The sequence below is a fragment of the Garra rufa genome, chromosome 16, assembly GCF_049309525.1.
Source record: "Garra rufa chromosome 16, GarRuf1.0, whole genome shotgun sequence".
Lineage (NCBI taxonomy): Eukaryota > Metazoa > Chordata > Actinopteri > Cypriniformes > Cyprinidae > Garra > Garra rufa.
The window spans coordinates 6560223-6572890 of record NC_133376.1 but is presented as its reverse complement, the minus strand read 5'-3'; the positions used below and the strand labels follow the sequence as shown (position 1 = coordinate 6572890).

General features: G+C 32.7%; 1 protein-coding gene across 5 annotated transcripts in view; it reads right to left on the bottom strand.

Annotated features, from left to right (window-relative positions):
- Positions 1-12668, bottom strand: part of stx3b (syntaxin 3b) — a 39272-nt gene that overhangs the window by 10079 nt on the left and 16525 nt on the right. For 2 of the 5 annotated variants that reach the window (XM_073820124.1, XM_073820125.1), the window contains exons 5-9: positions 12494-12564; positions 12300-12408; positions 12069-12142; positions 9113-9247; positions 3337-3447 (exon numbers count right to left, since the gene is read on the bottom strand). In XM_073820124.1, coding sequence (XP_073676225.1) covers positions 3337-3447; positions 9113-9247; positions 12069-12142; positions 12300-12408; positions 12494-12564 — 500 coding nt within the window. Of the gene's footprint in view, positions 1-3094; positions 3206-3336; positions 3448-8872; positions 8973-9112; positions 9248-12068; positions 12143-12299; positions 12409-12493; positions 12565-12668 lie in introns of all 5 variants that reach the window. The other 3 variants (XR_012339602.1, XM_073820127.1, XM_073820126.1) reach the window with 3 other exon arrangements.

Sequence of the window (12668 nt, the reverse complement as noted above, 5' to 3'; positions counted from 1 at the left end):
ACTGTTTTAACATTTCAGCAACAAGTAAATATCTCAATTGTATAGAAAGATGCAACATCTAATCTGGTCCAATACATGATCTTTGATATGTCTAATTCAGCCTCAGAATGAATTGTACAAAAGCGGTGACTGAGTACTTTATATGAAAACTGCAAATATACCATTAAGGTACAATTTTGTCAAAAGTTTTTGAACAGTAAGTTTTTTAAGAGGTCTGTTCTGCTCACCAAGCCTGCATTTATTTGATCCAGAGTACAGCAAAAACAGTCAAATTTACAAATATTTGTACTATTTAAAATAACGGCTTTCTATTTGAATAGATTTTGAAATGTAATTTATTCCTGTGATTTCAAAGCTGAATTTTTAGCATCATTACTCCAGTCTTCAGCAGTGTTGGGGGTAACACATTACAAGTAATGCAAGTTATGTAATAATATTACTTTTTCCAAGTAACTAGTAAAGTAACGCATTACTTTTTAATTGACAAGAAAATACCTGAGTTACTTTTCCCCCCAATTTATTGATTAAAAGCTCTCCTGTCCCCATGTTGAGAGAAATTGTGAGTAAGATGTAACTTTAGTTCTATAATAGATGTGAACCTGCAAAAACAAATCTCACTCACTAAAACAGGTTCAGTATTCCTCAAAATGAATAATAACTAAAATTCAACGCAAACCTGCAATAATTAAATATGTTAATTAATACAAATATCCTTTATATTTTTAATCACATTTTATTAACCGATGTCTTTGCTGCCGACCGTCGATGATCCAATTCATTCATACTAATAAGCAAAAATTACTCAAGATAATCTAACATTTGCTTTGCTTTTTTTTATTGCTGAAGAGTTGACTTTTTTTTCTGTGGTCTACTATACAGACGTGAATTTACTTTTCTCTAAGCCTGAGACTTTTGATGTAAAAAGGCTTTTACATTTGCCAAAAATAGAACTTTTTATATCAAAAACAAACAAGCAAGCCCTGCCCAGATTTAGACTAACTCAATATTGTAATGCATTACTTTTAAAAATAACCCTTTCCCCAACACTGGTCTTCAGTGTCACATGATCCTTCAGAATTCATTGTAAAATGATGATTTGCTGCTCGAAAAGTAGATTTTTTTTTCAGGTTTCTTTGATGAATAGAAAGTTCAGAAGAACAGCATTTAGCTGAAATAGAAACCTTTTGTAACCAAAAGGCAAAGCTTTTTATTTGAGATAAATACTGATCTTTGGATATTTCTATTCATCAAAAAATCTTGAAAATGTGTTTAAAATATTGATAATAATAATAATAATAAATATTTCTTTGACAGCAAACCAGCATATCAGAATGATTTCTGAAGGATCATGTGACACTGAAGACTGGAGTAATGATGCTGAAAATGTAGCTTTAATCACAGGAATTAAACTACATTTTTAAATATATTTAAATAGATAGTGGTTATTTCAAATGGTACAACTATTTCAAAATTTTACTGTTTTGCTGTACGTTGGCTCAAATAAATGCAGGCCTGGTGAGCAGAAGAGACTTCTTTAAAAAAAAAAAAAAAAAACATTACTGTTTTTAAAAACATTTCTGATATAAAAATCTTACTGTTCAAAAACTTTTGACTGCTAGTATATATGCTAGGACTGCACGTTTATGACAAAAATCATCATTGTCGATTATTACCCTAAAATTGTAATTGCAACTATTAATTATGATCATCACAATCATGCTGAATGTTTTGAATAGCTTTATAATACAGTTTGAAGCAACTGCATGCCATCTTTTTACATGAAAACACTGAAAAACACTCTTCCTTAAAAACTTGTATTGCTTTTCTATAGCATCAAGCCTCATATTTTAACTATACATTGGTTTAGTTTCTTCTTTAAATAAAAAAAGTCAAAATATGCATGGTATTATAATGTTATACTAAAACGTTTAACATTACAGAAGAAAGAAAAAACACACAAACATCTTAAGCATGCACAATAATGGACGTGGATTATTTTTTTTAACAATGATGTAATTGTGGCATCCATAATTGTAATCACAAACAGAAATTTGATTAATTGTGCAGTCCTACTATTATGTACCTTTAAAGTACTTATAAGTATCTTTAGGGGTAAATAAGGTACAAAGGTAGCTTTTTCTGAGTGTTGAATAGTCCAAAAAATATTTAATAATAAACATTTACAGTCAAAAAGAGCCACAGAGAAAGAAAGAAAGAAAGAAAGAAAGAAAGAAAGAAAGAAAAAAAGAAAGAAAGAAAGAAAGAAAGAAAGAAAGAAAGAAAGAAAGAAAGAAAGAAAGAAAGAAAGCTTGTTCTTCACCATGGCATGCTCATCATTTACATCATTTGCAACCCAAATTACTTTCTTAATGTGACACAGGTCACCAAAAAAAATGGATTTTCTGTCATCATTAACTTTCTTTGTTTATCCTTCTTAAAAGATTTTTTTAATAGAATTGTAATTTTGCCCATACAATGGAAGTCAAAGGGATCCAGTTCTGTTCGCTTCCCAACATTCCTCAAAACATATTATACTGTGTTCCCCAGAAGAAAGGAAGTCCTACAGGTTTGTAACGACAAAAGGATGAGTGAATGATGACAGTTTCCATTTTTGGGTGGAGTGTTCCTTCCATTTTAATATGAAAATCTTGTACCTGAACAATGCCAATAAAGAGAAGTAGTTTCAGAGGTGGCGTTTTAGATACACATGCGCACACTGTGCTTTCACTGTGATTTTATCTATATAAATAAAAGTGGCAAAATAAATGGTAGTGACAGATAAAGCAACGAATGTTCTAGCTCACACCAAAAGAGTCTGGCTTGGTTAAAATGTGTCCTTCTCAGCTATGTTTGTAATGTGTCATAAGTTTTGTTGCTAATTTTGAAATGTGAACACGTCTGGCCTAACATTGTTTTTTCATTACCTGAAATACACTGAAATCCTATAATAGGAAGTTTCAGGGCGTATCAGGATTAGTAATAATCACTGGGTTTGTGTGTGCGTGTGACTGTGTGACGTCAGCGGGTTCAAACACAGTAAGGTGAGGCAGGGTGGGATTGAAAGGGTGGGGCTTGATATTCAACATGAACTCACACGTCGAGCCTCCTGCTGATATTTAGCGGCTTTTTTAGTGTCAGCAACCGCCCGCTCCACAAAACCCACTGACTGGTCCATGTTGCTCTCGATTCTGTCAATCATACCACCCTATAGTGGTATTTTGGGTGAAGAAGAAAGCAGGAAAAAGAAAGGAGCGAGAGAGAGAGAGGTAGGGGGAAAAAAACAGAAAAGAAAAGAAACGGCAGAAGCCATATTGACAGTTATAGTGAGGGTCGTACCTTCCGGGCTTTACTCTGATACCTGACTGCTTTCTTGGTTTCAACTTTTGCCGCTTCAACGTGATCGACTGCTTTACCTACATTCACCTCAATGTTATCAACCATGTTGCCCTGAAATATTAGAAAAACAAACAAACAATGAAAACACATACACAGTGTCTTTATCTCTATAAAAATACATATGTATCCAGGTGCATGCAGATTCATGCACACACAGATGGAGAGGCCAGGGCTAGTTGTCACACATGGAAGTTATTCTAAAATTGAAGTTCATGTGATAGGCCATCCCAGAATGAAAAAAAAATTTGTCATCATTTGTTCAACTTCAAGTGGTTTAAAACCTTTGTTTTTTTTAATAAGAATGTTTGTAGCCAAACTGTTAATGGTCCCCATTGTATGGCGACGTTTTAGTGCCACATTAATTTAAAGATTAAAAGATTAAAGTTGAAACATAAAGTCGAGAATAAAGTTGAAATTTCAAGAATAAAGTCGAAATTACGAGAATAAATTGAAATTATGAGAATAAAGTCGCAATACTGTGAGAATAAAGTAGAAATATTGCAAGAATAAAGTCAAAATTTCAAAAATAAAGTCAAAATATTATGAGAATAAAAGCGAAACATCTCAAAATTTTGAGAATAAAGTATTTCGAGAATAAAAATATTGCAAAAATAAAGCTGAAATATTTCTAGAATAAAGTTAAAAAATTTTACGAGAACAAAGTCGAAATACTGCAAGAACAAAGTAAAAATATTTTGAGAATAAAGTTAAAATTTTGAAAAACATTGAAATAATACAGGAATTAAGTCGGAATGTTTCGTGAATAAAGTCGGAATGTTTCAAGAATAAAGTCAGAATTTTTCGAGAATAAAGTCAAAATGTTTCGAGAATAAAGTTGGAATGTTTCGAGAATAAAGTTGGAATGTTTCGAGAATAATGTAATGTTTCGAGAATAAAGTCAAAATGTTTCGAGAATAAAGTAAAAATGTTCCGAGAATAAAGTCGGAATGTTTCGAGAATAAAGTCGGAATGTTTCGAGAATAAAGTCGGAATGTTTCGAGAATAAAATCTAAATGTTTCGAGAATAAAGTCGGAATGTTTTTGAGAATAAACTCGGAATGTTTTCGAGAATAAAGTCGGAATATTTCGAGAATAAATTTGGAATGTTTTGAGAATAAAGATGGAATGTTTCGAGAATAAAGTCGAAATGTTTTCGAGAATAAAGTCGGAATGTTTTTGAGAATAAACTCGGAATGTTTTCGAGAATAACGTCAGAATGTTTCGAGAATAAATTTGGAATGTTTTGAGAATAAAGATGGAATGTTTTGAGAATAAAGTTGAAATTTTGAAAAACGTCAAAATATTACGGGAATTAAAGTCGAAATATTTCAAGAATAAAGTCAGAATGTTTTGAGAATAAGTTGAAATGTTTTGAGAATAAAGATAAAATTTTTTGTAAATAAAGTCAGAATGTTTCGAGAATAAAGTTGGAATTTTTCGAGAATAAAGTCGGAATGTTTTGAGAATAAAGTTGAAATGTTTTGTAAATAAAGTCGGAATGTTTCGAGAATAAAGTTGGAATTTTTCGAGAATAAAGTCGGAATGTTTTGAGAATAAAGTTAAAATGTTTTGTAAATAAAGTCGGAATGTTTCGAGAATAAAGTTGGAATGTTTCGAGAATAAAGTTGGAATGTTTTCAAGAATAAAGTCGAAATGTTTTAAGAATAATGTTGAAATGTTTCAAGAATAAAGTGGGAATGTTTCGAGAATAAAGTCGGAATGTTTTTGAGAATAAACTCGGAATGTTTTCGAGAATAACGTCGGAATATTTCGAGAATAAATTTGGAATGTTTTGAGAATAAAGATGGAATGTTTTGAGAATAAAGTTTAAATTTTGAAAAACGCCAAAATATTACGGGAATTAAAGTCGAAATATTTCGAGAATAAAGTCAGAATGTTTTGAGAATAAGTTGAAATGTTTCGAGAATAAAGTTGGAATGTTTCAAGAATAAAGTCGGGATGTTTTGAGAATAAAGTTGGAATGTTTTGAGAATAAAGTTGAAATTTTTTGAGAATAAAGTTGGAATGTTTCGAGAATAAAGTCAGAATGTTTTGAGAATAAAGACATTCCGAATTTATTTTAGAAAAAATTTGGACTTTAATCTTAATTTTTAAACATAGCACTAAAACGCCGACGTACCATTGGCATCCATAGTAAGAAAAAAAATACCATGGAAGTGAATGAAGAAACTTCTTTCATGTTCAGCAGAAAAAAGTTATACAGGTTTGGAACAACTTGAGAGTGAGTAAATGACAAAATGTTTATTTTCGGATGAACTCTCATTTTAAGCAGTCATTGAAGAACTTTTTTTTCTCTAAAGAAATTGGCTTTTAAATCCAAACCCACCCTGATTCACTGGAATAAAATGTGTGAGAACTAGCCCTGGTCTGCCTTATTTAGTGTTGATGCTCAGTAGAACAGGCACTTGAATAAAATTAATTTATTAGAGAAATACCAAAACTTACCTTTCAGTTTTTCTCCATAGCAAGCAGTTAACAAGCAAAAATATTGGTGCATTGGTCAATAATTTATTACAGCTCTTTAGTGTTGAATTTCCTCTGATCCAACACCTAGTGAACTGCCTCACTGCTTAAAGCAACACTGAGTAACTTTTCCCTCATTGTCCATTACCGCTGTCGTAAATAATTTAGCCTACCGTCGCGTCACATGCACGTTATTTGCTTGGAGGCTATCCAGGACCGGCTTTGGAAATAACGATGTCCAGTGACAAGGTAGAGTAAGTTGTATGACTTTATGAAAGTCTGAAAACCTTTTGTGAAGCATGCGTAAAGCAAGTCGCATTTGTAGTCTCATTTGAACTACAAAAACCGCGACTCGACGACCCAAACTTACATAGTGCTGTTATGGCCGATAGAGGGTCGCAAAGCAATACGAAAGTGCCGTTTCACCTTGTTATGAGTTGATGAACCATTGACACGAGTTCGGAAACATTTTTTTAAGGTAAAAAAAGTTACTTAGTGTTGCTTTAAAGTCAACACAGACAGAAACCAAGCTGAAATTGAACTAATAAGTTATTGATCTGAAAAATAATAAATGTATACTTGTATTCACTTTATATTTATCAAAGATCATAATGCAGCACAACTGTTTTCAACATTGATAATAATGTTTCTTAAACAGGAAATCAGCATATTAGACTGATTTCTGAAGGTACACGTGACACTGAAGACTGGATTAATGATGCTATTTCAATCTTCATTTTTTTAATCTTCATTTTTTATTCAATCTTCAAAAGTCATTTTAAATAGTAATAATATTTTATACTACTGTTATACTACTACTGTTTTTGGTCAAATCGAGGTATCTTAAAAAGAAGCATATTTTTACTAAATTGTGTTCATTTTAAATTCCATTTATGTGGGCAGGTCACTAGGTTTTTGGAAAAGAGCAACTAACTTATTTCTATAGGGCTGTCAAACCGATTTATTTGCAATTAATCGCATCCAAAATAAGTTTGTGTGTAAATATGTGTGTACATTCATTTATATGTACAGTCGAGCCCGAAATTATTCATATCCCTGGCAAATTCTGACCCTTTAAGGCAAGTTATGTCACTCAGCGGCCATCTTTTAAACCGCTCTCGGGCATGCAAGTGCAGCTCCTATCTCTTTAAATGGGGAAACATCAAATTCTCCAAAACTGTTTACAAAGCTTACGATTAAATTTCATATTTTAAATCACCAAATAAATCAGACAAGAACTGACCCATAAATATGGTTCCTTGTGCTCCAATAGCGTTAAAAAAAACGCTTATTTTTCAGGCTAGATCAGCCAATGCGCATGCGCAGTACTGAGCTCACATCTTAGCGTGGCGATTGTTTCTATAGCAACCGGGACTTCTAACGGCAGCTGTAGTGACTTTACTAATTAACGATTCTATAGTCTTTGCTTAAAGTTACTTTTAAGTTTAAGTTTTTTTTTTTTTTTTATATTAGAAATGACAGAGATGTCTCCCAGAAGATAATAAGACAACGTACAAGAAAAATTATTAATCATCTTTTATCTACATTTGAACAAAAAGTGTCATGTCCAAAATTATTCACACCCTTCTCAATAATCAATAGAAAAGCCTTTATTGACTATTACAGCAATCAAACACTTCCTATAATTGCTGACCAGCTTTTAGCATGTCTCCACTGGTATTTTTGCCCATTCATCTTTAGCGATGAGCTCCAACTCTTTCAAGTTGGAGGGTCTCCCTGCCATCACCCTGATCTTTAACTCCCTCCAATGATTTCTTCACCACTTTTGCTGTGTGTTTTGGGTCGTTGTCATGCTGAAATGTCCACTGGTGCCCAAGGCCAAGTTTCTCTGCAGACTGCCTGATGTTGTTGTTGAGAATTTTGATGTATTGCTCCTTTTTCATGGTGCCATTTACTGTGATTAGGTTCCCTGGTCCACCGGCTGAAAACACCCCCAAAACATTAGGTTCCCACCACCATGTTTGACAGTGGGGATGGTGTTCTTAGGGTTGAAGGCTTCTCCTTTTTTATGCCTAATGAAAGCTACATCATTGTGGCCAAACACTTAAAATTGTGTTTCTTCTGACCATAAAACAGAAGACCAGAAATCTTCTTCTTTGTCCAAATGAGCATTTGCAAAGGCCAAGCAGGCTTTTGTGTGCCTTATCTGGAGAAGTGGTGTCCTCCTTGCTCTGCTTCAGTGGAATTATCGTCCTGGCCAGCACAGGTGTCACCTTTGGCTTCCGACCACGTCCTCTGAGATTTTTCACAGTGTGGAACATCTTGTATTTTTTAATATTACTATGCACTGTAGCCACTGGAACTTCAAAACATTTAGATATGGTCTTATAGCCCTTTCCTGACCAGTGAAAAGCCACAATGCGCAGCCGCAGGTCCTCAGTGAGCTCCTTTGTCTTAGCCATGACTGTCCACAAACCAACAGCAGAGCGCTTCTGTTTTTCACCTGTTGAGTTGATTAAAACAGCTGCTCCCAATGAATCAGGGTAATTAGGATGCTTTAGAACAGCTTGGACTATTTGGAATGGTATAGAACTTTGGATTTTCCCATAGACTGTGACAGTTTGCAAAGCATTTGAATAATTTTGGACATGCCACTTCTTGTTCAAATGTAAATAAAAGCTTTTTCCACAATGATGCCTCTTGTACATCGTCTTATTATCTATTGAGAGAGGCCAGTGTCATTTCCGGTAAAAAAAAAAAAAAAAACTCGCTGGTTGAATAAAAGTAACTTTAAGTGAGAATTTGCCAGGGGTATGAATAATTTCGGCTTGACTGTATGTAACAAAAATCTTTATTTTGGATGCGATTAATCACAATTTAATCGATCTGACAGCCCTAATTTCTTCTAAACAAGGCACAGATGTAATGGGTGTATAAAGTGATCACATAATGTAAATGAATGAAAGGAAAACAGACAGTAAGGGAAATAAAAAGGTCATGCGAACAAAGAGGACAGTTAGAGAGCACTCACATGTGAGAGAAGGGGCTGATGGGAAATCAGTCCGACCAGCTGCATACGGCTTAGCAACCAACAGAACGAGTTTGAACAAAGAGGTAGAGAGACAAAGATGCTACAGACAACAGTCAGAGAGAGAGACAGAAAGAGAGAAATAGAAGGAAGTGCATGACAATGAGGGGGAAGTCAGAAAACAGTGTGGAAAGATGAAGAAAATGATGGACAATCAGATGCGTGATGAAGAAAGGAGTGTACCTGGCTCTCCACTAGCATGGCGATGTCCACAAACATGTCATGCAGCTCCTTTATGCTGCTCTCCAGACGCACAATGTCTTTGTGACGTGCTTCAATCTCGCTCAGCGCTTGTTTGGAGATCCCTGAATCCACAATCTACAACACAAACGGCAGGTTTATCAGGGTGAGATTTTTTAAAAGTATGGGGAGTTTTGCTCAGTTCAGCACACTATAGCAATGTCCTGGTCTGAGTTTCAATATTGTTTAAAACAAAGGTCCACTAGCCAAGTGTCTGTCGTCGGTTAAAAAGTAACAACAAATACCTCAGAGGGAACATTATGTTAAAAGCAACATGTTACATTGTTACTTCTAATGACAATTTCTAATTATAAGTAACTATTTGCATTGCATTTGACCTCATATGAAAAGTAATGTGTTATTTGCATTATATTTGCATTATAAAGTGTGTAGGTGGGCTTCTTCTCGACTGTTGTGAAGTTGCCACAGAAGCTGCTTTGAAGTAGCATTTATGCTATGAGATAAGAGTGTGTTTACACAGCAACCACAATTACAGGAAACAATGAATCACTCAAATGTTGCATTCAATACAAAATATTGCTTGCTGTGCTGATTCATATGCCAGCCAGAGTCAATATATGTTCATACAGCTTATGTGTTCCATTCGAAATGGGAAATGTGACCAAAATCCTAACTTTGTGCCACTTTAAACCTGTAAATCAAGGTCAACAAGTTACTTCTAACTATAATTTGTGACTTTAATTATAAATATTATTACATTTAAAATATTACAATTTCAAGATTTCAGAAATTTTAAAAGCTGAATGTTTTCAGGCATCCCATTCTTGTACACAATAAATTTCAGGGATTTACTGGATATTTTTTACTCCCAATAAAATATTTTAAATTTTGGCATAATTTAAAACATGTATATTGGTTATAGGATTCTAAAATTCTGTTAATTTCCAACGTTAATCATAAATATGATTAAAATTAAAACTAAAAAATTAAAATGTCAGGATTCCAGACATTTTAAAAGCTGAATGTTATTCAGTAAAAAATATAAGAATGGGCCTTGTAAGCAATATTTTCAGCAACTTTTCAGTCATTTGTAATTTACTTGATATTTTTTACTAACAGTTTCTAACCAATGAAATGTTTTAAATTTTGCCAATATTAAAAAATGTATGTGTTATTTAAAAAAAAAATGATTCTGTCCTAAGATTCTAAGATTCTGTTTTAAAATCCTATTCATTTTTTACTTTAACTATAAATATTATTAAACTTAAAACAATAAAATTTCAGGATTCCAGAAATGTTAAAAGATGAAGATGAATGTTAAAAAAAATACATTTGTTATTTAAAAAATATCTCTGTTTTAAGATTTGATTGATTTTTTTTTCTCTTTAATTATAAATATTATTAAAATTAAATCTTAATTCTTAAAACTTAATAAAAAAAATTCAGAATGCCAGAAATTTTAAAAGCTGAATATTATTCAGAAATCCCAATTTCAGTAAATCTTTTAATCATTTGTGATGTACTGGATATTTTTACTACTTTTAAATCTTGGCATTACAAAAAATGTATATTTGTTATTTAAAACAATGATTCTATTGTAAGATTATATTAAATTTTTAACTGTAATTGTAATTATTATTAAAATTCATACTAAAACATTTCAAGATTTCTAGAAATTTTAAGAGGCAAATGTCATACGGGCATCCCTTTCTTGTACACAATACATTTATTGACTTTTCAGTCATTTGTGATTTACTAGATCTTTTTTACTAACAGTTTCCATACAATCAAATATTTTAAACTTGGCATAATTAAAAAAAAATACAATTGGTTTTTAAAAGATTATTCTGTTTTAAGATTGTATTCATGTTTTACTTTAATTATAAACATTATTAAATTAAAACAAAACAATTCATGATTCCAGAAAAAAGCTGAATGTTAGGTATACCAAAACATTTCCACAACTTTTCAGTCATTTGTGATTTACTGGATAGTTTTTACTAACAGTTTCTAACCAATAAAATGTTTTCAATTTTGCACATTTTGTTTTTTTTAAAGTATATTTGTTATTTTAAAAAAATCTGTTTTAAGATTCTATCAGTTTTTAACTTTAATTATAAAAAATATTAAAATTAAAACTTAAAAAAAGTATGTTTGTTACTTAAAAAAATGTTTAAAGATTATATTGGTATTGGTAAGACTCTATTTTTTTTTTTTTTTACTTTTAGAAATATTATTAAAATTTAAACAATAACATTTCACCATTCCAGAAATTTTAAAAGCTGAAATGTTATTCAGGCATCCCATTCTTGCAAACAAGAAATTTCAGCGACTTTTCAGTCATTTTATGATTTACTGCATATTTTTACTTACAGTTTCTACCCAATAAATATTTTTAATCTGGCCATAATTTTAAAAAAATGTATATTTGTCATTTTAAAAAACATTAATTCTGTTTTAGAAGTTCAAGAATCTCTTTTAAGACTTTCTTCAGGTCTAGAAATCCCACTTTCAAAATTAAGCTATAGCACATAATATATCTACGTTTTCCAAGACCTTGGGAACCCTGGTTCTTTAAAGAAAACAAACAGTTGCTGAGATGGTTAAATCAAATAAGAAATCTGTTCATTTGTAGTTGTTTTATCCAATTTTAAACCATTTTAAGTCATATTAAGGCTCCCTAGTTGAGAACCAATATCTAAGGTACAAAAGCTAAAATTAGTACCTTAGAGATACATATTACTTTTGAAGTACTTCAAAAGTGCATATTAGCACTTCTTGAAAGGCTGCCGCCACAGTATCATCTTTCTACCTTTTTCAGAGAGCATGGCTTTAGACTATGCATCTCGCACACTGCCTGTGTGAGCACATTATTAGGAAAGAAAAAGGTTTTGAAATGGTCTTGACTCCAGCTCCGCCACACACACGCATGCATTACCCCCGCTGTGAAAACGGCTGCGTTTCCTCCCTCCAGCATCTCCTCCAGCTCCTCATCAGTTGTGGCTTTACCAGCTAGAGCGATAAGCAGAACAAAAGCAGAGATAGAAAAGGGGAATAGCACAATGTCAGTTTGACACGCTTTAACCACAAGCTTGAGAAAGAAATGTGTTGTACATTGCACGCCGTCTAATAAGAGCTGCTGCTGTTTAGTGAGGAGTGAGTGACTTACTGATCTCTAATTGTCTCTGAATGCGACCTTTGCTTTTCTCTCTGAAGTCCACCTGAGCTTCATTGTATTTGGTCATCACATCAACAAACTTCCTGGAAAGTACGGCATGCTGGCGGGGCAACATAATGGCAGAGTTAATAGAGCGTGTGTGTGTGTGTTTGTGTGTGTGTTACGTGAGCGGGATGTTGACTCACCTGTGATTTGCGTATTCTTATGTCGGCCGATACTCTTTCTACTTCTTCCGCTTCGAGATTCCTTTCAATGGCTGTATGGACACACACAGTTAATTCAACTAAAATAACATATTTTATTTAACTGATGTACTAAAATGAATTAAAAGTGCATAAAAATCTATAAATAAGTAATAAA